This window comes from Squalius cephalus (genome assembly GCF_949319135.1).
Source record: "Squalius cephalus genome assembly, chromosome: 1".
Classification (NCBI taxonomy): Eukaryota; Metazoa; Chordata; class Actinopteri; order Cypriniformes; family Leuciscidae; genus Squalius; species Squalius cephalus.
Window position 1 is genome coordinate 58621052 of NC_137122.1, and position 27394 is coordinate 58648445.

Below are 27394 nucleotides of genomic sequence, written 5' to 3' on the forward strand. Positions count from 1 at the left end.
TTATATACATTTTCTGTTTGTTGCTACCCTCTTACGCTATAAACTAGAGTATAACCAAAACCTTTGAACAGCCAACCAGCCTGACAACTTGCTTAACACAACTCGCATTCATCCATTAATGGACATAATGTAAATATATTATTCATATTTTAAAGTTCTTTTAAAAGTAGCCTAATATTTTAGAGCTCATTATGTTCACATCAGCTCAGTGTGACCAAGACAGTTTCCTCACAGCAAGAATATTCCCAGTCTGAGAGCTGAAGCTTTGGTTTGCACCTAATTGTTTTGTCTAAATATTTATTCCAGCACCACTGGAGGTATTCAACATGTATGACAGTCTGATAGCCATGCTCTCGCGCACATGCTGTGAGTGACGTCATCTCATCTGTTGAGGAGGAGTCGGTCTGAGGCTGAACAGCAGCAGAGCTGCAGCAGAGAGAGAGAGAGAGAGAGAGAGAGAGAGAGAGAGAGACTGCATGGGCTAGACAGAGGAGAGTAGCTGGATCCCTCCACATTATTGTTGACGCTCCTTCACTGTTCCTGCGTCAGTGTCTGTCAGCTGAAGATGGATGAGGAGAGCTACGGTAGGACACACGCTTGAATATCTGCTTCATCATGCCTAAAGTGATAAAAATGGCATTGCACGTGCAAGGCTGTGATTTACATCATGGAGGAAATACTGTAGCCTACATGTTGCGTGTTTCTTGAAACATTTATTGAATCGCAGTCCTGTGATGTTGAGTCCACATGCATTGTTTGCGTGGTAAACACTGACATCTTGGGAGGATTCGAATGTTATGAGTTTTGGGCATGTCTCAAACAGGTCCTTTAGACTTACAGCGCGCAGCCGTCAGATCATTCTGCATCAGCTCGCGTTCCTTACCTTAATAATGTGAAGCGTAATTTTCAATGTGAACAGCAGGGTATAGAGTGATGTGCCTCAGTTTTATATTTAAAAGAGGTTCGTTCACCCAAAAATGAAGAATATCCCATAATGTACTCAACCCTCAAGCCATCCTAGGTGTATATGACTTTCTTCTTTCAGCCAAACACGTTCGGAGTTATATTAAAAAACAGCCTGGCTCTTCCCAGCTTTATAATGGGAGTGAAAAGTAACTGAGATTTTAAAGCCCAAAAAAAGCGCATCCATCCATCATAAAAGTAATCCATACAGCTTCAGATGGATTAATAAAGATTAATTAATAAAACATATCCATATTTATAACTTTTTAAACTAAAATCACTGGCTTCCGAAGTTCCAGCCAAAGAGCAAGAGAAGCCCTGACTCAACGCATGATGTATTGAGGAACGAGGAGGCACAGAAGATAGAGAAAAATAAAACACTGTTCACGAATTAGAAATGCAAATTTTTAAAGAGAAATGTGGGAGGAGCTTGAGTTTGTTGCCCAGCCCTATATGTTTGGTGAGGTGTCTACTCTCACCTAAGCTTATACGCTACTCCTACATCCTACGTCATGCGTCGGAACTCAACTTTCTCGTAATGCGCGGACGGACGTTACCGGAAGCTAGTGATTGCAGTTTCAAAAGTTATAAATATGGATATTTGTCTTACATAAACACATGGCTTCGCTTCAGAAAGCCTTTATTAAAACGAATTATGTGTGAGAGTTTAGCGTTCCATAAAGCTCATATTGCCCTATTTTGGATACAAATACAACAAAAATATTCCTCTCTAAATATACAGTATGAAATAAACAACAAGTTTTTATCCGAATGAGCACACTTTTTGACTAAAAGCCTCAAGGGATGAGAGGCGTCAGCAGTTGTCAGGTTAATGTGCCATTTCCCATTTCAGGACTTGCAAAATAATTGCAACTTACTCTCTATATAGTGGCGAAATCTGCAGGAAGATGGACGCGGAGGTGGGTGAACCAGTTGGTGGTTTTGACCCCTTTTCCGTGTACTTTTGATCGACGAGTCTAACGAGTCATATTCTCGCGCTGTGTCGTCTTCTGTTTTATGACAAATGGCAGCGTTATAATGCAATACCGCCACCTATTGTACTTTGAGATGTCAACCAGGTGCTGGCGCTGGATTATTTACGTGTCATATTATTGTCCTTTGTTTGGCATCTTGGCTTTACTACCTTTATAACATTAATTTAGAGCCTACGTGCAGACTTGTATCTGGAAATGTAACTAACAACTTTGCTGAGTAGGTTACTTGCCCTCTTGAACCATTTAAAAAATCTGCCAATGGTGAGCATACAAAACAAAAGCCAGAAGCAATAGCACGATAAAAACGTGTACTTAACTGTACAAAACAGTAACGAATCACACAAGTTTCCGTGTTTACATGCTATTTTTACACAGTATGCTACGCCAATATCAACGCTAATGCTTTATGGCAATGTTACATGAGACGTCACGTCGTTATAGGGGGATTATTCTATTTTCGTTTCCAGGTATTAATATTCATTGCTGTTTTGTACACATTGACATATTCATTATAATTCAAATGCATTTTTTGACCACAATATTGTTGTTGATAAATATTGAAAGGGGGGCAACTTTTAATTACTTCTGAAACTTTTTGGGGGGCACCCATTAGTAGAAATATGAAATAGGGGCAATTTCTAACACAGCTTTGGTTTCACTTATAAAAGTACAGTATACAATGTCAATCCTTAGTCTTGTACATCTTAGATTGCATCATCTCAGCATGTGTGTTTGGATCAGTTTAGATCTTCACTTCCATTCTTTCATCTTTCATCTGAAAACTCACAGTGAAACTTTGAGTAAACATAAAATACAATTTACTTTATAGTAGTTTTATAGAATTGTGGAATATTTTGGTAATGACGAAATTGACCAGCTTCAAAATGCTCTTCTTCAGGATAGTGTGTGCTGTTTTATGATGCTCAGTGAGATGGAAAGACTTTCTCTTCTCAATTATTCATTGTTCAGTTTGCTGAGAGCAGAATTCATCCCAGAATAGAAAAGTGTGGCAAGTGCCTGTTACAGGATATGATTTGCCTCTTAAAGGAAATCACATGGTTTATTGCAGTTAGCTTGATTGATAGTGAACTGAGAGAATCTTGCTAGTGTGATGAAACAATAGAAAAACTCCTATAGACTTATGTTGAAGGAGACAAATAAGAGAACCTCAAGCAACCGCCCTGAATAATTGGCAACCACATATCAACACCCACACACACACTGCTATGACAACTTATGCCTGCCTGTTCAGTCCTCTTCAGAAAATGTATAAATGTCTGTAAATTAAATCTGATTTATTCCGTTAATAACCCCTTTGTCCAGTCCCTTCAATAGGATCATGCTTTCTATAAGCTGAACTCACTAGAGCCAAATAGTGCACTTCATGCCAAATGTTGCGTGTTGAGTTTTCAATTTATGTTTATTTACATTTATTAATTTGCTTCTTTTGACTTACAAAACTTATTCAGAGTATGTGTGTGTCATTTCATAAATACTCAGAACATCAAAACCTGATGTGAACCACAAAATTAATGTGAGTCTATTAGTTGAAATGAATCAGTGTAAGGTTACTGATGAAAAGTGATTAAAAATCTGAAGCACGAGTGTGTTTCTGTCTGATCTGGTTTCTCATTGCACAACTGTTTACTCACTGACGTTGAGCAGTATACATATAGCTGTATATATGCCGTCGGGTCAGTGTTGTAACTCAATACTAGAGCTCAATACTACAATCTCAGATCACACTGACTCAGGATCAGCTCTTCTCTTGATCGCACAGGCTCTGGAAGATGTTTGAGCTTTAAATCCAGATGTTACATCTAAACCAGCATCAGTGAGAGTTTATGAGCTGCTTTTGTAGGTATTTGAACAGTTGTGGGCCGAAAGCGTGAAGCTCTGGCCACCCGAGAGCTCTCTTCCACCCACACGAACAGTTCAACATGACACCTGATAAACTCACAAACACATGCAGAACGAGTCAACATTTCACAGCCTTTATTTATAGTTTAATCCTGTCAGACTCTTCAGATGTGTGAAATACCAACTGAAACCAACATTTCCATAAAACAAATGAACATTCTCACACTTTCCATATATGAACAATTACTCACCATCAAGTTGCTCTAAACCTGTGTTAATTTTGTGCCTCTGCAGTGACGTTTCTGAACTCACATGATGCGCCAGGTCAGAGATCAGACACACATATACTTACTGCTTATTTATGAAAATATGAAAGTTCAATACAAAACATACAATTCTATAAGGCTATAATTGTCTTAAGGCATGTCAGAATGTGAGCTTGTGTGCAGTTTTCCGCTGCTCTCTCTGTGTTCACAGATCTGCGGAGAGGAGGACAGGAGGCGTAGGAGGTGCTTTAGCGCTGCATATCACATCTCTGCCTTTGACAGAAAGACTCGAGCTGATTCTTTTCCTGCCAGTTTTATGTGCCATAAATTCAGCCTGCCTTCGACAATACAATACAGATCCTGAATTTGAACTGAGGTAGAAAAAAACAGAATCAGAATTATAATTTCAATGTAAAGTAGAAAACTGAGACTGCAGTATAGATTTAATGGTTTATTTAATTTCTTTTGATATGAATTAATCACAAACATGTTGTCATATGACATATTGGCCATTTACAGCACCACTGCATTATATTAATAATCAAGATTAGAGATTAACTTTAATTTTATTGACCATTATGGAAGAATACAATTTACCAGAATGCTATAATTATTTTCATACTTTATCAATATTTATTTTATTTATTTATATTTTAATAAAGTCAACCCCAATTACAAATTAGCAACAACAACCACTACAGTGTTTTTGTAGACAGCTGCTTGTATGATTGATCTAACATTTAATCATTTAAAATTGTTTTTTGATTTATGTACAGTGCTGTGAAAAAATAAGTGCACCCCATGATATTTGTTGGCATTCTTAACACTGGAGCTTTATTTCAGTAGTATTGATGGGTGTTGAAATATTTTTAAAAAGTTTAAATTTCACTTATTTTATTCATCAAAAATATCAAGGAATTGGAAAGAGAAAGATACATTATGTCAAATGAGAGACACTAGGGGGCATACTTGGGAACCCCAAACACCTCTGATGTTTTCAGAAAATGCCATTGGAATTGGCGTGTGGAATTTGCATGCCTGGCCACGCCCTCAGACACATGGGTATATAAGGCGGCCAGTGTGCATCACACACTTCAGGTTTGTTCTGAGTAGCCAAGACGGCATCACAACCCCTCTGCGACATTTCAAGTTGTGGCAGGAGAGACACAACGTCTCATTCCCCTCCATCAGGGAATGGAAGTTACACCAGTAACCGAGATAACTTTCATAACATAACAGTAACTTTCTGTCGCTCACTTCAACGTTGTGTCGAATGAAAGACACCAGGAGTCCATATCCTAAATGTCAGTAGTACTGAACTGTGTCACGGTGCAGATGCGGGCAAGCCTCCTCGTGCTAACAGCAAGTGCAGCTATGCTAACTCGCAATCTTCCGACACTCAGGGTTAATGACCTCAGGTCTCCCTAAGAAGGGGTCCTCCTCCTCTACAGGGAGAGGTCACTCAGGCCACACTCTTCTGAGTTTTTTTTTTTATTATTATTTTTACGACATGAGTACACCTGGTTGTTAACGTTGAGAAGCGTTCTCCTTCTCATTGATAAAGAAACACTATGGAGACCTCATCCTACCCCAAGGGGGAAGTTATTATGTGGAAAATACATCCTATGGACTCACCAGTATGGAGTACTACATAGGGAGAGTCTCTGTGGTGGGCTCCACCTGACGAGCTTGAAGGCAATGCTGAAACAGTCTCATATGCATCAACCCCAAGGGTTCACAGCGGCTTGACAGCAACTGGTGACAGAGATAGGCGACGTGGCTGCGATACTCCTAGTGTAGTGAGCTCTCACTCCCAATGGGCACGATACACCTTGGTTGGTGTGATAAGCCCAGGGAATGACATCCACGATCGAGTGGGACAGTCTCTGTTTGGAGTCAGCCTTCCCCTTCTGCTGATCCTCGAAGCAGTCAGAGAGCTACTCAGAATTCCTGAAGCTCTGCATATGGTCCAGGTATATGCGTACAACAGACACAACAGGGACATCCCTCATCAGGAGGGATTGTTTGCAAGTTCACCACTTGGTCCCTGTAGGGAGTAGTGAGAACTTTGGACACATATCCAGGCCGGGGTCTCAGGACAACTTGACAGTATGCCGGCTAAATTACAGGCATGATTCACTAATGGAGAAGGCTTGTGCCCTCTCGCTTAATAGTCAACAATATTATTGATCTGACTGTACTGACGCTGTTGTATGAGAACTGAACTGAGCTGGATAATGACAATTTTTTGCAGAAATGCTTAATAGATTAAATAAACTAATTTATTTATTGATCTTTACAGTGGAACTGAATCAACAAAGCCAAAATACATAATTTTCCTGTTATCACTGTAAAGCTGCTCTGAAACTAACTGTATTCTATAAAGTGCTATATAAATAAAGGTGACTTGACTTGGCTTGTAGGTCGGCCCACCCTCTTGACAGAGGTGAGTGCAATCAGGAGGACCGTCTTTAAAGAGAGGCCACGAAGCTCAACTGATTGTAAGGGCTTACAGGTATATTTCTGTAAAGCCTGTGAGACCAGAGAAAGATCCCAAGAGGGTATGCATGCAGCGCTCCACCCTGTCCTGGAGGCATCTGTTGTGACAACAACACGACTGGACACTTGTTCTTGGGGTACTTGGCACTTGGGTCCGACAAAGGGCTGAATAAATGGTGACAAACCGGTGTGATGGCCACATGATGAGTGCTTTCAATGCTGAAGAGGTCTCATATGCATCAACCCCAGCTTTGTAACTGTGGTATTTCAGTGGTACGTTCTTAAACAGTCTCAAGCAATTCAGCACTGACTATGCACAGTCTTATGAAAGACATGCTTTCATGGTGATTGAGTCCAAATCTCAATCAACTCTCAACTCTCCCAACTCTCCAGGTCCCTGTGTGCACATAACAAATCTTGTGAGTGGGTTAGCATTAGCCAGTCTCCAAGGTAGTTGAGTATGCGAATGCCCTCTGCGACCTTTGTGAAGATGTGAGGAGAAAGGGACAAACCAAAAGGAGGGACCTAGAAGCGGTCTGTGCTAAGGAAGGATTAAAACATGAAATTATGCATACTATTGCCGCAAATCTTGGTGTTGAACACATGAGAGGATGTGTCTCTGTATGAGCAACTTGAACGGGAGCCTGTACAGGGCCAGACCCTTTCTTCATCTCAGCCGGAGGGACAGGCTCTATCACGTCCTTCACTAGGAGGGACAGCGATCTCCGCCCAGAGGACTGATGTGTTCTCGGCTCGTAATGAGGTAGAAAGCATTCTGTTGGACCTGGGCAGGCGCCTGAAAAACTGAATCGCACAGCCAAACTGGATCGTTCTGATGAGCCAGCATGAAGGACTGGGAAGCGCTTGTCCAGACTCTGTACTAGCGGCACCAATGGAATGATCCCCGGTGTACCCGAAGTGGGCAGTTTTTTCTGGCAGGGGAAGCCATGTTGGGAGGCTTTGCATCCCTTGTTACTCATGGCGAATTATTGGAAACCCCAGATCAACCTCATTGCTCGCCACTGAGGCCTCGTACCCGGAGGTAGAAGGACCAGGACGGGAAGCAGCTGAGGAGACTTTTGTAAAAGTACGAAAGTTGCGACTGCAATGTTCCCAATGTTCCCTCTCGCAGCGAGAGCAGGATACATCCACAAACGCTGTTTCATCATGAGAGCGGCCCATACAGTGAAGACAGAGCTATTGCCCATCTGAGGGAGAAAGAAGGGCATCTAGAAGGACACGGCCTTTAAAAAGACGTATCCGTCGTGAAGCTCTTTTAGAGGAATTCACTCCTCTAAGGAAATTTGCCTCTTTCAGAAAGCCACTGATGCACACAGGGGAACTCCCTTCACTTATCTGTGCCAACGCTGAGAGAGACCGCTGATGTGTGCTCTGGTTCCAGCAGCAGTTTCAAGGTGAATGGAAATAGCTTCTCATGAAGGCTCCGAAGAACAAAGCTGAAGTGTGTGATGCAGGGTGGCCGCCTTATATACCTGTATGTCCAGGGGCGTGGCCTGGCATGCAAACTCCACACGTCAATTCCAATGGCCTTTTACGAAAATGTCAGAGGTGTTTAAGGCTCCCAAGTAAGTGACACAAAGGGAACAATATTGTGTTCAGTATCTGGTATTGCTTCATTTGACAGAAATAACTTTTTTTTTTAACTTTTTTAATAATTATCCCATTTTTTCAGCACTGTGGCTAAAGAGAACACCTGAAATTATCTTTTTTTTTGGTGAGATAAAAGACTGGAAGGATAGTATTTGGGATAAAAATCATTGAAGGGGCCCATGAATGTCATCAGAAACAGTTTGACAAAGGAGGAAGATGAGAGATCAGGTCTGAATGTTTTGTATGATTGTGTTTATTAAAACAAATGGGACCTGGAAAGGCTCCAAGGAAAGGCTTCAGTATGAAATTGATCTGAGGAGATTACCAAAGAAAATTCCCTAACAATTGAATGACTCTCAGCAGTAGTTTTGACACTTCATGGCCTCTGAGGGGCAGCATTGTAGCATAATTTAAGTGTCTTCTGCTGCATTTCATCAGCATTTACAGAATACTGAAAGGAATATAGGAAAAATAAAGGAAAAATAAAGGAAAAATAGGGAGGGAGGGAGGGAGGGGGGGTAAATAAATAGAAACATTAATGCATAGATGATGTTGTGATTTAGCAACGAATTTGAGATGACCTGGGATAGAAAAAATTGAATGGGGTAGTGTATATCCAAAGTTCCCGCACTCTTGACTAACTTGGAAACATCAATTGTGGTTTGCAGTCTAATCATGGATCGGAATAAAAGCTTTAATAAAAGGGGGTTCTAGTTATGCCCAGTTGTGATTGTGAAATGATTTTGCAAATGCAAGTTTTTTCATAACTGTATTGGTAACTTCATCATAGTTTGAACTGAATCATAAAGAAAACATCTGTTGATAACTACTTTTACGACATAGAAAATCCAACATTTGTGTAAGATTTTGTGAAAGACCAAAATGGGAGAAAGGAAAATAGCAATGGATCATCATATATGTGTGACAGACATAGAGAGTGAGAGATTAACCTGCACTGTCTGCCAATAATAAGGAAAAACAGCTAAATATATTAGTCACTTTGGAATTATAACGTTCTATCTGACATTTTTTGTCTAAATTGAGTCAGCTCAGAGGGAGGTGAAGGTCGGATGTGAGCAGAGCTGCTGAGTTGACAGACAGTCTGTTGTGTTTGACGTGCAGCAGCAGCATTTCAGTTCCCTGACTTTGCAGCTCACGCAAGAGACTTTTGTCCCTCAGCGTCTTTCTTTTTCTCGCTGTACTCGTGATTTTTCACTCTCTTGACTGTGATTGACAGAAAGACAGTCTGAACGGTAATTGGCCGAGGCATGTAACGTGTTAGTTATGCGACATTGCGACTGCTGGGTGATTCGCAGTAATGCAGGCACAGTTGATTGAAGAGAAAGACATTAAAGGACAACAGTGTCTCTATCAGTGATCCAGCTGTTACATACAGAGTTGCACACTGCATTTCAGTGCATGTTCATATGCAGGCTATTGCTTTAATGAAAGGGGAAGAATAGTTGTGGTAGACAAGTTGTGAAAATAAGACATTTTATTTCACAACTTGTCTGTTCAGAACTATTCTTCCCCTTTCATTTCATAAAGCAATCTTTGGTTACACTTTATTTTAAGGTGTCATTGATACAGTGTAATTATATATTTAAGTACTGAGTAACAGTAATTAACTACATGTACTTACTATAGTGTTAGGGTAGGATTTGGTTTGGTTTAGTTGCATGTAATTATACATAATTTACTGAAAAAAAAATATTCGTTGAATTTAATAAAAAAAATTATCGTAAGTGGTTGCATTCAATTGATTTTACCTACATTTAAACAAATGCATTAAGTTGAACTAAAATTGATTAAGTTAAACTTAATGCATTTGTTTAAATGTAGGTAAAATCAGTTGAATGCAACCACTTACGATAAAAAAATTGATTAAATTTGATGAATCATTTTTTTCAGTGTATATGTAACATATGTAACAAGGACTCTGCAAAATATAATGTTACCCAATCTTTATATAGCGTACTTATTATAACATAATATTAGATCACAATGCCAACCTCAGACATGATATTAGTGGAACTGACAACATGTGCACAATTTAATAAGTTTTTACAGAAAGGAATTGAACATATCTGTAAAATAAAGGTGCTATTTCTACATGATCTGACCTTTTATTACTCTCTGACATTCTTTGGGATAGGTTGATTTTATGTCATCAAAATTAAATAATTAAATGTAAATTATGTAATAAAAAAAAAGATGAATTCTACTATATTAAAATTAAAGTCAACACAATGCATCTCATCTCATTTTACTTTCATAATATGATGTATTTCTAGGATATTCAGAATGAATAAGAATGTGACTGAGAAACGATTGGATGGGAAAAGTGGGCGGAGCCAGAACGGTTCCTAACTTCATCGGGAACTTCATCATAGATTTAATTTCATTGTAAAGAAAGCATCTGTTGAGTCTTATACCAGCTTTTACAACATGGAAAATCAAATGTTTGTCAAAGATTTTTACACATATGTGAAATATTCCTTGCTTTAAGCCAATGCAATGGAAGAAAGAAAAATAACAATAGATCATCAGATCATGTGACAGAGATAAAGTGAGAGATTTATGCCAATAATAAGGAAAAACAGTGAAATACTATTGAATGTCAAAAAGTGGGCGGTGCCAACCAGAATGCTGAAGCAAATGGCTAATTTGCTGTTGGGTTATGTTTTTATAATGGCCCACATGACCCGAGAACGTCATTTCATAGGAGAAACAAGTTATTACATTTTGATAAAACATTATGAAGTACAATCTTGCCTTTGTTTATTCGGGATAATGTGCATTAATATGTTGTTCACTTAGAAAGACTGGAACATGGGTCGAATTCATGTTAATTTTTGTTTGATTAATTTCATGTCTTTTAGAATAACAGACAAAATTTTCAGTGGTGTTTAATCTGTTTGCTGTTGTGTATTATATGTGTGTAGACTTCAGAATATCTCATAGTAAGTGTGTGTGTGTGAGAAAGAAGCAGATTAGGAGAGTAGAAGTGGAGCAAGACATTATTAGCAGCGAGAGGGGAAGCATTGCAGTTCTTGTGGCAGGTTAAGAAAGAGGAAACAAACACACAAATGAAATTGTGAGGTACTGAGTGTGCATGTCACAGAGACGCTGGGATTATCAAGCAAGGCAAAACACACTCACAAGCATGAGGACGAGTCCCATGCAAACGCTGTGAGATACTGAGACATGACAGGCACGCTGGTTTTGGCATGCGTTGCTTGACCCGGGCACTGAAGGGAGAAAAGCAGCAAAGAAAGACCAGACAAACATTCAATCTGAAGTCATGGGGAGTGTTAGTGAATTGTGTGTGTCCAGTTTTCAAGCTCTCTTGTGTCCAACGATACCAAGGACCCCTCCAGGTAAGAGCCGTCTAATCTTTCATCGTTATCATAACCAATTGTTCCTCAGGTTAATGCAACCATCATCATTATTATACTGTTCAACATTGTGCTGTAAGCAACCAGACTTACCATTTAATGACTGACAGATGATAAAGAGGACATAATACCATAAAGAGGACATAATAACAGAATATAATACAGACTTGGTGGGATCTTGAGCCAATATGGAGTATGTCATGGTATGTTTTGCATGTTCAATCACCAGTCCACTAGTTTATATCTCTTTGAGAGGGTAACAGCAATCTGCCTGTGGAGCGCAATAGTAGGGTACGCACTATAATCAACATGTGATGGAAAAGCAAACTGAAGGAATGAAGTAGTGGGAGTTTGTTTCCGTCTAATGAACCTGTAGATTGTTTGGTCAGCTTAAAGGATCTTTAGTCTCTCAGGCAGGAGCCGGGGGAAGAGATCAGTTAATGCCATTAAGGGCTATATAGGCAGACGTAATCCCTCAAACCCAATGGTCAAGAGATTTTGTGAGCATCTTTTCCAAAGTTGGTCTTAAAACCTCACAAGAACTCCTAAAAGTGGCCTTTGTTTAGGTCTCCTTACTTGGTATCCTTGTCTGGATCTCACAATTTACAGGAATAGTTAACCCAAAAACCGAACACAAAAGGAAATATTTCGAAGAATAATTGCTTTAATTCCAGTATGTTCCTCACACAAAGCTACTGACTGACTTTAGAAGACGTAGACGTCATATGGACTACTGCTATGGTGCCTTTGTGATGTGTATGGTGCTTTTGCTTTTCTTTTTAAAGGGGTCATAAACTGTGTAATGTCCGCAATATGATGCATGATAGAAAAACAAGATGAGGTGGAAATGCAAACACGTCATATTTTACTCAACAGTAGCTGGCCAAGCATACAGACATAACCAAACAAACCCAGAGCATACATTTGAAAACAGACCTTAACAATAGAACAAAGATGTCTGCTATGCTGATATACAACAAACTGCATTTTTTTTTAAATCATTTTATGTTTCCTGAGTTGCACTTATAATGTTTAGTTTAGAAATGAAAGGCATTTTTCCAACCCTGATTTTAGCCGTCTGATTTGAATGCACTGTTTGAAGGGGCGTGAGTCTTCAGTGTAAACGCCCACTGGTGTGATTGGCTTACATATTTGCATATTAAATAAGTATTACATGTTTTTATTATTACAGCTGTCAAGATTAACCAGCGATGAGCATTGTAGTTGATGACAGACATGTCTCGAGTGCATGAATGCAGTGATCTAGTAATTGAGTCGTGATGATGAGATCAGTGACATCGTCAACTTGATTTATGTACACTCACGAACGCTTTCATCATAAATAAGTGCAAACACAAAGTAAATAAGAGATTCATTGTGCAGTGTAGACAGCGTCATTGATTATAATTGGAGTTTTGGCGAGAGTCCAGAACTCAGTCACTGATAAACTCGTGCTGTTTGATTGACAGCTCCAGTGATTATAAAGGGAGCATTTTTGATAATTTTCTGTATATAATTTAATCTCAATTAAAATACGAGATTATTTTTATGCTACTAAGAGAAACAATGTGAAGTCAGTAAATCAAGCCTGTGGCTAAACAATCAATGTTTAGCCCCAGGCTTGATTTACTGACGTATAAACAGCAATAAATAATTTTGAGGTCAAAGAATGCTTACTGTACATGAATCATATCAGAAATCACTGATCACAGATTAGTCATTTGTACGGTTACTTACATGTTGTGGGATTACTGTCAGGTTCATATCTTCCATTAAAAGTCTACAAAGCCTGCGCCGAAATCGTGACTGATTTACCAAAGAACCTGCAGTGAAATATAGGCTACCGAACCAAACTAATACTGCTCTACTGAAATATTCACATAGTTGAAATAAGCACTTTCTAGCATTAGGACCATTTGGAAGGTAATGTTATTTTTAGTCCAGTTTTATTTTCTTTTTTTATTTCTCTTCTCATCTCACTAACGCGCCAGTGGGCAGGGCCAAAGATGCAATGATGTAGAAGCAGGCGTTGATAAGACTTAAAGACCGTCGCACTATTAAGCCATAATGTGACAAAATTCGAAACGAGTCGTTTTTGGAGCTTATATTCAATAAGCTGATTTCTGCACGGAGGTATGGAAATACATACACTGACAGGCAGAGCATCCTATCATTTGGTCCGAATTCTGCATTACATTTGCACCGGTTCTGGTCTTCAGCGGTCTCAAGCTCATCAATACCAATGCTAATGCTAGTCAACAAGATAGACACACCACTAGTTTCAGAAATAATATTCTCCTGTAGAATCCACAAGTCAGTGTGCTTGTAACTTTTTTTTTAATAGCCCACTTTATAGGTTGTCTTGATTCTGGAAATATGTTTTTCTACTAATTTTCTTCAAATAGGCAATATTCAGAAAACAGCTGCAAGCCATGAATCAAAACAATCAATCAGCTCCAAGATCACAGCATTAAAAAGCATATAATGACAAAGATGTAAGTGTGTACTTGTGAAGACTTAAAGACTGATTTCACTGAACCAGACTGGATTTTTAAGTTGCTTTAATTCATTTTATTATCGGAAAACACCAGTATTGGCTTTTCTGCTATAACATTAGGCAGGTATCTAAATAAGATTTACTAACGTGACCTAGCACACCTTGTGGTTCCCACGTCTCAGATTGGTTCTATGGTTGGTCACTTCAGGATTGTGCTGCATTTCACTATAAATGTGGTGATTTTTCACATATGGACTAAGTGAAAAAAGTGGTAAAGAAAACGGTGTTCTTCAAAACGTGCAAATGTACTGCATGCAAGATGTATTTGGTCGGGCAGACATTGCCCTATCACTTTCAATTAGCACATTCACCAGACTGCCAGATTGAGGAAATGCAGGAATTTGTCACCGTGTAGAGTCAGCATGTTGAGAGAGCGTGCTTATGGGGACAGAACCTGAATATTCCGGTTTGTAGATTAAGTTGGTGTGTGATGCACAGTATGTACGGAGGACAATAGGGAATTTGCTCCTGTTGTGCTGGGCAATGGAGCTTTGTTCAGAAATGCCGTCATACAATGTTGTTAGAGTTCATTTGAGTTCATGTTGCTGAACTCAGCGCCTCCCTCAGCTTCATCACACTCCCAACTTAAACAAAAAGCCTGCATGAGTTTGAACTAATGCATGAATGCCGTCGGAGAGTCTTGCATGACTCATCTAAAGGCTCACGATTTCATACACTCAGTCATAGCTAAATTGTCGATTTAACTGTTTGATATAAAGTGCTTCTTCCTTATCATGGCCAAACCGAACATACTAATCAATTTATAAGTTTTATCTTCAACTTGTATGGCATGGCCATTCGCAGAGTCTTAATTTCACCTCTCGTCCAGTCCAATGGTATTCTGTGAATGTTTCCCCCTAAAAACATGACAATCTTCAGCTAATTAGCACAATGGAAATGTGTAACAAATCCCAAGATAATGTTGCTTTAAATGCTCTCGATGATAATTAGGAGTCTGAACTAAATCCCTGTGTATGTCAGTTCAGAGCAGGTGCTTTGAAATTATAGCTGCCGTCCACTGTGTGACATGGAAATTGTTCCCTAGGTTTTGACTTTCGTTAGGCTACAGCTGGAGGCGGCGACGGGGAACAGATCAAGACAAGGGTTCATTACTCTGACCGCTGGAAAATCACAAGAGGCCGACATTTAAGACACAAGATTCAATACTTCATTGCTGTATTTACTTCACGTTTTGTCTGCTCTCACTAAATTTGGGTATTACCAGTTAACACATAAGTTAACACGTGAGAGACTCAGCATGTTTGTGAACTCTCTGATGAACTCTGATGAACTCAGACTCAAGGTTGAGTTAGAATCTATTTTGCAGAAGAGTTTAATTAATAAATGTAAACAATGGGCACAAACGGGGTCAGGCAGTGGTCAAATACCAGGCAAACAGTCCAACGGGTAATCAAGGCAGAAATGATAATCCAGAAATGTAAATCCAATAAACAGGCAGAAGATCATAACATGAGGCAAGACAATGATAGGGAAACACTCAGTGAGGCAGGTGAATGGGCAATACTTTGCATTGATACCCTTATGAAAATAAGTAAGCATACTTTTAAAAAAGAGCATTTATTACAGAAATAATATACTTTAAAATAATATATTTAAGTCCATAGTAAATGTAATGTTTTCAGACACTTTATTGCATGTTATTTATATAAATTTTTTTTATTATAGTTTAAACTCAATTAAATGAAATATTAAACTAATATTTAACTATATTAAATTAGTGTTGGATCTAAGTACATCTTTATCTGTATTTTCATATAATTACTTTTAATTTCTTTGAAATATGGTTAAAGTTACTGCTGAATGTTCTGACAAGCATTATGCTAAACTAAAATATAGTTTTATGTCATTTCTATTGAAACTTGCATGTTATGTATTTAAATATATTTGTAATTACACATTTGTAAAGGTGAAGTTGCAATTCAGTGCATTTAAAATATATTATCTAACGAATGATACACTACAGTTAAAAACTATAATCACGGACTTTGCATGTGCTTTAGTGAGTTAGTCAACACATCAAAATAAGTGTACTTTTTTAAATGACAAAGTATTATTAAATCACAATTATTTAAAATGTACTTTAAGGTAAAACTTTGGTAACACTTTATTTTAAGGTGTCTTTGTTACACTGTAATTATACATTTAAGTACGGAGTAATATTAAGTAACTACATGGATTTGGTCTGGTTTAGGGTTAGTTATGCACGTTACTATAGTTACTACTATAGTAACAACATGTATCGTGTAACAAGGACACTAAAATAAAGTGTTACCAAAACCTTTTGGTTTGACATCATTACAAGGTTAACTTTATAAAACTGTACTTAAGTGTGAAACATAGTCATGAAAGTGACTCTCTTTAAGTACACTTAAGTGGCATTTTATTTGATTCAAATTATATTATCTGCAAATACGGATAGTTCCGGTCCTTGAGTCATGTTCAAAGCTGTTGTTAGTTACTCTTCAATACATTTTATTGTGCCACTGCAATAAATATTAAAATAAATATTTTTTATGGACTAACCATTTTATAAAAGTAATAAGCCCCATGAAGCCATGGTTTACAGAGAATTTAGAACAACTCCTCTCCACGTCATGCCTAACATCAGTAGCCTGGAAATCCAGAGCTAAATCTGAAAGATTAATGGTCTGGCATCGACTAATGAAAATCAGCCAGCTCGAGGGGCGGCACCAAGCATGCATTTGAAAATTTCACTGCACGCAATTGGATAACACTACGACCAATCACAACAAGCTCCATACGCTTAGCTAACTGGTAGATTAGACTCTTGCCGTATCCGGTCGGCAAAACTGCAAAAACGTCCTTCTTGCAAAGGAACGATTCGAGCGCCGTCTACTGTTCCTCTTTTAGATAAAAAGCCAAGTCTAACTCGTTCATTGTAGCGGCCAAAGCCGTTTCAAACAACTGGTGTTCATCCATAGCCATCTTGCAATGTTTACTAATGACTTCGACGTCACAGCGCTGTCGTCATCTGTTTAGCTCGCCTCTGGCCCGCCTATATCAGATAACCCGATGTGATTGGTGCAGCTCAGATACAAGGGCATAGTTAATGAGCATCATTACTCGACACCAGAGTAAACTCGCTGAGCAAATTCAACTTGTATTCTCGCGAGAACTCTGGATTTCCAGGGTATAACATCGGCCCTTAGCTGTAATAAATTCACTGTAAACCACGGCTTCACAGTGCGTATTGCTTTAGTACACTACAAGTGCACATTCAATACAAGCACACTTCTTTTTCACTTGATAAATTGCAAATAGGCACTCTTCTAGTAATTTGGCTTGAAGTCATGAGCCTGTTCCCTTTAGATTCCTCATGTTACCGAGTCCAGTGATACACAGCGCTTGAAGATCAGCCATGTTGGCTCTCTGCCCCACTGAACACCTTTGGGATGAACTGGAGCAGTGAGCCAGACCCCATCAATAACAATTAACATCAGAGCCTCTTCTGTCTCACTGAGTGTTAGATTTCAAACGTTTGTGGGAGAGATCGCATTAACCTCTCCCTTTGCTGCAATAATAGCTTCCACTCTTCTGGGAAGGTTTTTCACAAGATGCTACATCCGTTTGCATGTGTGCAAACAAAGATCAACAATTAAAAAAAAAAATAGTGCAAGAATGTGTCCTGAATTATTTATCCGATCAGGTCAGACATGCAGGAAACTCTTTTGACATAGACGTGTGTGTGGAGCTCTTTGTCCTAATAGTGGGATATTGTGTCTCTCTGCTCTGAGGCGTTTGCCAGGAAATGCCCACTGCTTTAATCTTTCCAGCAAGGTCAGAAACGGAGCAGAAGCAGCTGGAGAGCCAAATCCAGGACTTAGTGGATTACTCAGGCTCTTATGGCCACAGAGTAACCTCCATTCCAATTGATTCCCTATGGGCCTCGAACATGAGATAAGAAATTGACTTTATGCTAACTGTTATTGTCTTTGTTACTTGTTCTCTTGTAATTTGGTTTTGTCTTGAGTCTTGAGTGCATATTCAAGTTTCTTTCTTTGGACACAGAGAGGTAGTGACGAAAATAACAATGCAGGTCTCTTTCGAGGCCCTGTAATTAAGGCCCTGTTTACAGACCTGGTATTAAGATGCGTTTTGGTCGATCGGATCACAAGTAGATAAAGGAGACACATTCCCATTTACACCTAGTGTTTAATTTTATTTTATAGTAGTCTCTTTTGTCCACTTTCAACCACTTCTGTCCTGATTTCTTCGAGGAGAGGGTCTGTGGGCGGGTAAAATTATGTTGTTGTTTTTTCCCAGATCTTTCGATCTAATGGACAAAATGAGTGTGTTAGAAATCAGGAATGGTGAGAGAACATTGTGCTTGATACGTTTTTCATCTTCAAACCAAACTTGGGTCTCCATCCGACAAAGTTTAAACCCCGTCTGGCTAGAGCTCTTCCCATAATGTTCATGCATTAGGTCAGTAGACGGAGAGTAGACAGTATTTTGCGGTGGATTGAACACATGAGCATTTACACCATGAAAGAAATCCAGTCAAATGTGTTTTCAACTACCTCTGGAAGTGGTGGAAAGTGGACAAGCACAAAAAAAGCTTTTAGCCCCCGTTTACACCTGTATTTAGCGTCGTCCACTTGTGATCCGATCCACCAAAACACTTCATTATACCAGCTGTAAACTGGGCATATGATAAAACTTAGTTTATGTTGGCTGTGGATCAAATGGGATCTGAAACACACACACACAAAAACAGACTACCAACACACATTCCTCCGTAACATTGGCCCAGATAATTGAATTATGTTCTATATACAAATGCACAATATAAAATTAACTACCACAAAGCAAAGCAATGGTAACATAGAGGATTTTTCTATGATACTCATACACAATTCTTTTTTCTTTTCTTTTTTTATCAAAAGGACATCTTGTAGCTCTTTTCCCAGTAAACAAGTTCATAATGAGCACTTCTGTGTAAGCTTCTGTAAAGGCATCTGTTATCCTGTGATGTGTGTTTCTCAGTCGGAGCCAGCAGGGGTCACTCACTGCATTTCTCTTCAAGTAGACTTTCAACTGTGATCATAGTGCCTTTGCAAGCTTTAATCTTAAATGGTGTCCAATGAAGTACTGAAAAGCAGCATGAAATCAAATTTAGCTCCAATTACTTTTTTCTTCTTCCAATTTTAAGATTTTTTGGCTATTTTGACATCATAAAATTCACAACATCTTTTTTTTCCTGACAGTTGTAAAGAAAATATCCCAAATACACACTTAAGTGTTTATCTTAATATACTTTATCTGAATCTGTAGAGTTCAATTACAATGCATAGGCTAGAGAAGATTATGTTCTCAAAATTAGTTTTTCATTTTTTAAATCTCCAGCACTGACTCAGTCCTCTCCACCACAGCAGCTTTACATGCACCAAACATTACAATTTTATTCCTATCAATACTCTGAAGGTTTTTACCAAGGGGTTTGTTCATATATCATCCACACTGATATAACATTTTATCCTAAAAACAGTCCTGTTGGCAGTATTTTCTGATTTATAAGAACCTTTAAATGCAATATGTCAACAACATAAAACCCTTTAGAACCTGGCTTTAACCAATGTTCAGATTTCTGTTCGAGAAATGCAAACTAGTGTGTATTTTAAAATATTTTTTTTCCGAAAACTTGTAATACACAACAAACTTATTAGTGTACTGTGATGAATCAAAGTATAGGTGATATTTTGTTAGATCAGCTGTGGTGGACGCTCAATATGTGTTCCTAGTTTCAGTGTGCAAGATTCATCAGTGCACGTTATTCCAAAAAATAAAATAAAAAAATGTTTTCTTAAACGTTCTTTATTCACCTAATAAATGACTTACCTCTTCTGCTTTTTGTTACTTTTCAACCACTCCAATCACATGACTCCATTCTGGTATGTTATTTAATGTTTTTTTCTTTAAAACATTACTGAGCAGTCCTAGATAACATTATTAGTACCAAGTATCTGCTCCTGGAAAACCTTCCCGCAGACTTCAGTTCCAGCACACCTGCCTGTGATCTTCAAGTAACCCTGAACACCTTGATTAGTTGGTTCAGGTGTGTTTGATTGAGGTTGGAGCTGAACTCTGCAGGACACAGAGTTAGGGGCCGTTTACTCAACACCATTTTCAACTAAAAACATAAACTTTTAATGCATTTTGGCCGTTAATTTACACGACAATTCAGGGGCCAACCCAACTCACGTCAACTTGGGGGCCTCAAAAATTTTTGAAAATTGGTTTCAAAGTGCAAGTTTTGGAAAACAATCCCATTATTGTCTACGTGTAAACTACAAAAACATGAATTCGTGAAAACGGTGACGTAATGTGCATTTAATGTGCGATTACTTGACAACCAAAACAACAATAGCGGACTACAGGACTGTGCTTTTGCTACTCAAGATACTGAGTTTATTAACGCTTCTCCTGCAAAGTATAGATTTACTGCAACCAGCGGAGACGCACAATTTGCATACGCCAAATTCTAACATCGCCAACTACTGGCCTGGCATAATGCAGCATTTTTAGTTGTTTTGCCAATCCATGTGAACGGGGATCATTTTGACAACGTTGTCGTCTGTACGTTAAACTGTTCAAAGACACAAATGAAAAACTTTTCTGATTTTAAGTACATTGTTGTCAGGTAAACGTGCCCTAACTCTCTTATAATATGATACTATAATACTATAAAATTGAATATCTTAAGAGAAGTGAATGGTGTGAACAACATTATAGTAGTACAGCCAAAAACAGATCTATTTGTTGTGGCACAAACTTTAAACCCTTTCGTAAGCCATTCCTGACACACCAGGTTCAACCTCGTCTGTTTATCTGTGTGGTTTGTAATGTTGATCTGAGTGGCAGATGCGGTAGGTAGATGCTGGATTTGGCCTGTGTGAGGGCGTTCATGACTGAGCTGGTCCTCGTTCCCACAGCCACATTCCAGTGTTCCCGGCACTGCCTTGAGAAACAATACAAGGAAAAACAACATTCCACAAATAGCCGCTATGATAACAAGGCAACAATCACATTCACAAGGCAGTTTGAGAGCATGCATTTGGTCGAGTACTGGAGGAATCCTGCAGCCTTCATAAGATGCAGACCTATTTTGTTCTTTTTATTTGTGTTTGCTAATGCAGGATTTGAACAAACCTTTAACCACAAGTATTAAACTGATGCGTAACACATCCTGTGCACAGTTTGAATGATATATTCCCGATTGTGACGTAGATCAGAGTGAAGCGGCTTCTGGAACAAGAACATATGTGGGGCGGGGCTTGATTTTGTTCGTGGGGATTTGATTTGGTTGGATGGTTGTAGTTTGCTATTGGTGGATCTCATGTGAGTGACAGATTGCCCCTAGATGAGCTGTAATCGAGGCACATGAAAAAAAAAAAAAAAAAAATTATATATATATATATATATATATATATATATATATATATATATATATATGTTCATGGTGCTTTCAAATGCACTATATTCACTTTGTGAGAGATAAAACCAATGAAAACATCTCACTGACTTTGAAGGAGGAACCCGAGACTAGAATATCATAGAGACTTGAGGAGCTTTGTCACCTAGCACTGACATAAGTGTACGTTGATTGACTGAAGTCATGCTATACGAAACACCAACACCTGGCATTTTTAAAAAGCTGCGTAAACACACATTTTACATATACTTACTCTATGAACTAACAGACAGAAAGAAAATGTTAACAGCACATAAACAAACAGAAAGCTAATGTTAACGGCAGAAACTTTTTTTTAACTTTTGTACTTTTGGAGCTACTTTTTTGTACTTTACTTTGTTTTTCCATGACTTCTTCAGTCTCCATGTTGAGAGAAACCGTGAGTAAGTGCAGAGGCGTTGTGTGTGAACATGACGACGGTTACTGTACATCTAGATGAGCATGCATTTACTCATCTCACTTGTACAAAAACATATTCACTATTCCTCAAAACTAATAAAAACAGTGAAATGCTAATATTATGCAAACCTGCAATACGTAAAAATGTAATAAGCATTGCTTGGTAATTGGTTGATCTAAATTGGTATTATCTAATTGTGTAGTTAAATTTAACAGCTGACAGCTAATCAAGAAACATCATTTACAATAAATTGGTATAGGACAGTATAATGTAAAAAGTATATTAGAATGTGGAAATGGTGAACAAGGGAGGAAATATCTGTTTTGTTATTACGGAAGACTGGACTGGAAAGATGAATATAAGTATGAAGTGACAAGCTAATAGGCAGCAGGTGGCAGTAATGCAACTTTTTAATGCAACACCAAGAATAAAGAAGAAGAAGAAGACGACAGCTATTCAACCTAATTCATTTGTGAGACAGTCTCATAGAAAGATGGGCAAAACCAGTGAAATATCAACTGAGTTGAGAGGAAAGCTAGTCAGATTCTACAACGAGGGCATTTCAATCAGGAATATAGCAAAAAGATTAGACATGCCTAGAGGGACAGTCTTTTCCATTGTGAAGAAATTTAGAGAGACTGGTGATGTGAAGAATTTGCCCGGTCGTGGGAGAAAGAAAAAGACAACACCCAGAACAGACAGACTTATAAGGCAGTTAGCAATGAAAAACAGAAAATGTTCTGCTAAACAAATTGCCGCTGAAGTCAAAAAGGCCACTGACACAGAGCTGTGTGCTCAAACCATTCGCAACAGGCTGAAGAATGACAACGGGCTGCATTCCCCGGAAGAAACCCTTGATCAGCAGGAGAAATTAAATAAAACGCCTCCAGTTTGCTAAAGAGCATATCAACAAGTCTGCAGAGTTTTGGAAATCGATCCTTTGGAGCGGTGAGAGCAAATTTAACATGTTTGGCAGTGATGGCAAAACTAAAGTGCGGAGAACCTCCTGCTGTAAAGCAAGGTTATGGTGTGGGGGTGTATGGCAGCTAGTGGACTAGGTAAACTACATTATATTGATGGAACTATGAACTCGGAAATGTATGTGGAAATCCTCCAGAGTCAGATGCTGCCATCAGCCAGGAAGCTCATGGGCCGTCGGGGATTAAAGTACTAAACTGGCCACCGCAAAGTCCAGATCTAAACCCGATTGAGCTTCTCTGGGAGGTGATGGACGTCTCCGCCTGGATGAAGTGCCAAAAAACCAACAGGAACTGAAGAACCTGGGGAATATTGAAGTTCAGGTTTGCATGAACCTGGTTGACCGCATGCCCTGGAGACTACAGGCTGTCACTGAGGCTAAGGGTGGCTCAACAAAGTATTGATATTTGTGTTAATATTGTCATACTAACAGTTGTCTGAATCATTTTTGATTGATTGTAATCCATTACATACCTTTCTATCAAAGTTTTCTGACATTAGCAGGATGAATTTGTTCTGACACAGTTATTACCATTTTCTAAACTATAAACTGTGATAATGTGAGAAATGTTGAAGGTGTCTGAATAAAGTTTGGTTTGACGTGCATTTGACAAAAATTGAATAACTTTTTTGTTATTCAAAAAGCCAGATGAGAAAAAGTAACGCAAAAATAATGTAATGCACTGCTTTCCATAAAAAGTAACTAAGTAACGCAAATAGTTACTTTTTAGGGGTTAACGTAATATTGTATTGTAATGGCTAACTTTAAAAAGTAACTTTCCTCAACACTGTATAACAGACTTTACTCAGCCTCAGTGTAATGTAGCACTGCAAGATGTTGTAGGAGATTTTGTCTCTTGGCTCTCCTTTTTGCTCTTCTACGTCTACATTCCATCTCCGTTATCACAAATCCCACAACACAACAAAAACACAGCTCCATTTACAGCGCCCTCCATCCTCCAGTTGTTGACACTGTTGAATGTCACGCTTATAGGGATAGTTCACCCAAAAATGAAAATTAGCCCATGATTTACTCACCCTCAAGTCATCCTAGGTGTATATGACTGACATTCTTCTTTCAGTCGAACAAAATCAGAGTTATATTAAAAAATGTCCTGGCTCTTCCAAGCTTTATGATGACAGTGAATGGCTGTTTCTGTTTTGAAGACCATAAAAGTGCATCTATCCGTGATAAAAGTGCATCTATCCATCATAAAAGTGCATCTATCCATGATAAAAGTGCATCTATCCATGATAAAAGTGCATCTATCCATCATAAAAGTGCATCTATCCATGATAAAAGTGCATCTATCCATCATGAAAGTGCATCTATCCATGATAAAAGTGCATCTATCCATGATAAAAGTGCTCCACATGACTCCGGGGGATTAAAAGTTAAGCGATGCGTTATGAAAAGTTATGAAAAATATTCATATTTAGCATGTAACAAAGTAAAATTCTAACTTCTGGCCAAACGCTGTCTACTTATGCCTAAAGCGCAATTTACGCAACTTATGATGTCAGAAGTAATGTAATACGTCAACGTGTAGTGTAAATATCAGCAGTACGTTGCATTACTCGTTGCACTTTAGACTTAAGTCAAATCCGTATGTTTGTTTGGAAGCTAGTTATTTTACTTTATAAAGTTTTAAATATGAATATTGTTCTGACACAAACGCATCGATTCACTTCAGAAGACCTTTATTAACCCCCCGGAGCAGTGTGGAGCACTTTTATCATGGATGGATGCACTTTTATGGACTTCAGAACAGAAACAGCCATTCACTGCCATTAGGTTGACTTGACCGTGAGTAAATAATGGGCTAATTTTCATTTTTGGGTGAACTTTCCCTTTAAATTACGTCACTGTTGGCCAGCTTACGCCACTTCAGAGCTCCTATACTGACAGCACGAATGCAACCAGGAAAATTACCCTGAGGGAAAATGTTGCTCTTGGGGGACCGTCTACTAGTTGGTGTTGGCTAATAGTTTAATATAACTGAGTTTCTATAACTACCCTTTAAATGTGGATTTATGGGATGGGCCACTTAGTATTACACAGAACACCCTACAAACCACCTAGTATTGTGGCAGCAAGATTTGCAAAATCAAGCACCACTCACACATTCTTGTAAAATATAGGTAGCATAATCAAGAATTGTACACATTAAGTAATATTTACTGTACAGTACATGCCTTTTACACAAAGGGCAATAGGCACTTTACAACAAATCATGTCACATTGACATTTACATAATATTTACATAAACATCAGATTTCCATCCCACACATCTAGGCATATAATTTGCATGTCGCATGGATTGCATAATTCTTTACTGCATTATAGTCTGAAAGTTCCCTGATTGTAAGATTGACCTGCTGTCCAAAAACAAGGGTTTCTTGTCTCAATATAATTGACGTATGTAGGTCAGCTGGCGCAGTCACGAGGCATTCTTCATATGCGGCTCAACAGAGGACACATTGTTAGACTAGGACACAGTGGTGAAATCTGTTAAACTAGGCAGGAATGCGCTCTAGCCCCTGTGAAAAAGAAGTGTGCTTAAATGTGCGCTTGTACTGTACTTCACATTCAATAAAAGATGTGAACACGTCACCATTTTCAGCAATACGGAAACCGTTTTGGCTGTTCATTTACACAACAACAGCATTTTGGGAGCCTGAAAACGCGAACTTTTGAAAACAGGGTGAAACTAGTTTTTGAAAATGATACGATTCAGTAAACTATGGGAACGCACATGCGTATTACGGGTTCACTCTATATTGTTTCTTTACGAAGTGACATCGCCACCTACTGGCCTGGCATGAATAATACAGCGTTTTTAATCATTTTCGTGGAAATGCGAATGGGGATCATTTTGATGACACTGCTGTCCGAAAAACATAAAGGAAAATGTTGCTGTATTTTAGTACATTGTTGTTGTGTAAACGTACCCTTAAGCACACACACTTGATTATAATTTACTGATTTAGATTATGCAGTGTGTTATTCAATATTACGTTTGAAGTTAAAATATTTAAGATGTTCTAAAATGCAACTTCATCAGGACAAGTTTAAAGTATTTTAGTGCTTGTTTAATGCTTGTCAAAATGGCAGTTTAACTATATTTCAAAGAATTATGAAATTACATATAAAGATGTGCTTGAGTCCCACTTAAGTGGGTCAAAGAAGCAGTTAAAAGTTCAGCTAATTGCATTTAATATAAATTTAAACCAGAATACATTTTAGTGTCTGAAATTAAGTTAAGTGAAGTGTCATTCAGTTCGCACTTAAGTATATTTGTCACGGCTGATCAGGCACGATCAAGAAGGAGATCTAATCGCAACACTTTTATTTTCGAAGAGGATCACAGGAAAACCATGTGGCAGCTTAAACAACAAGGACAAATAAGTGAACAAACTGGGGTGTATTCCAGCAGCCTGATCTCATGAAATGCATCTCTAAAGCACACATTTTATTTATGGTGCAATTTATATGCGAAAATTCGTTTTTAAGTGCATACAGTATGATACTCAGTTTCTGCGTGCATATGATATGCACTTTATGCCGAGTAATTTGCATGTACCCCACACCACTAATCCTACCCAAGGGGTTTACGGTCGGTGTGTATCATATGCACATAAAAACGAATTTTTGCGTATAAATTGCATGATAATTACAATGCGTGTGCTATAGAGACGCATTTCATGAGATCGGGTTGATTCCAGAAAGCAAGGATATCTTACCATCAATCATACCCTGAACTCTAGGTTGATTAACCCAAAGATTGCTTACTCGAGGTATGCTGGTTCCAATAACGCGTCCGGAGTAAGTTCATCCAACTCAGAGTATGTTCATGGTCAACACACCATACATTCTCAACAGAGCGACGAATCCACGAGTCACCATGGAAACTAAGAAAAAGCGCGCCATACTACTTCCTCTTTTAATGCCGATTTACATGGTGAACATCGCTACCTATTTGATGGTTGTGCAATCATTTTTCAATCTTTTCCTTTAATAATCTTTAAAGCTACAATATGTTGTTTTTTTTCACCGCTAGGAGTCGCTAACCTCTAATAATAACAAAGGCGTAGGTTGATGACGCATAAGCGGAATTATGGAACTTGACGTCATGCCAATGGATCTAATAATGTTTATGGATGAGTGAATACATTGATGTTTTTGCAAATGATTGCTAATGAGAGACAGATATCAGCGCCACACGCGAGTATAATATAAGGACATTTAAAGGAATAAGGACATTACATTCTATCAAACTAACTTACCTGCAAGTGCTGAATTACTACTCACACAGGTCAGTTTATTAGACGAATTAAACTTGTGAGGTTACGC

The 27394-nt window shown here is 38.5% G+C and overlaps 1 protein-coding gene across 2 annotated transcripts in view; it reads left to right on the forward strand.

The window, feature by feature from the left end:
* The first annotated feature begins 438 nt into the window (after window positions 1-438).
* Window positions 439-27394, forward strand: part of cyth1a (cytohesin 1a) — a 63364-nt gene continuing 36408 nt past the window's right edge. Inside the window, exon 1 of one of the 2 annotated variants that reach the window (XM_079888641.1) lies at window positions 439-584. In XM_079888641.1, coding sequence (XP_079744767.1) covers window positions 566-584 — 19 coding nt within the window. In that variant the 5' untranslated portion in view covers window positions 439-565. Of the gene's footprint in view, window positions 585-11185; window positions 11575-27394 lie in introns of those variants that run through there. The other variant, XM_079888639.1, reaches the window with a different exon arrangement.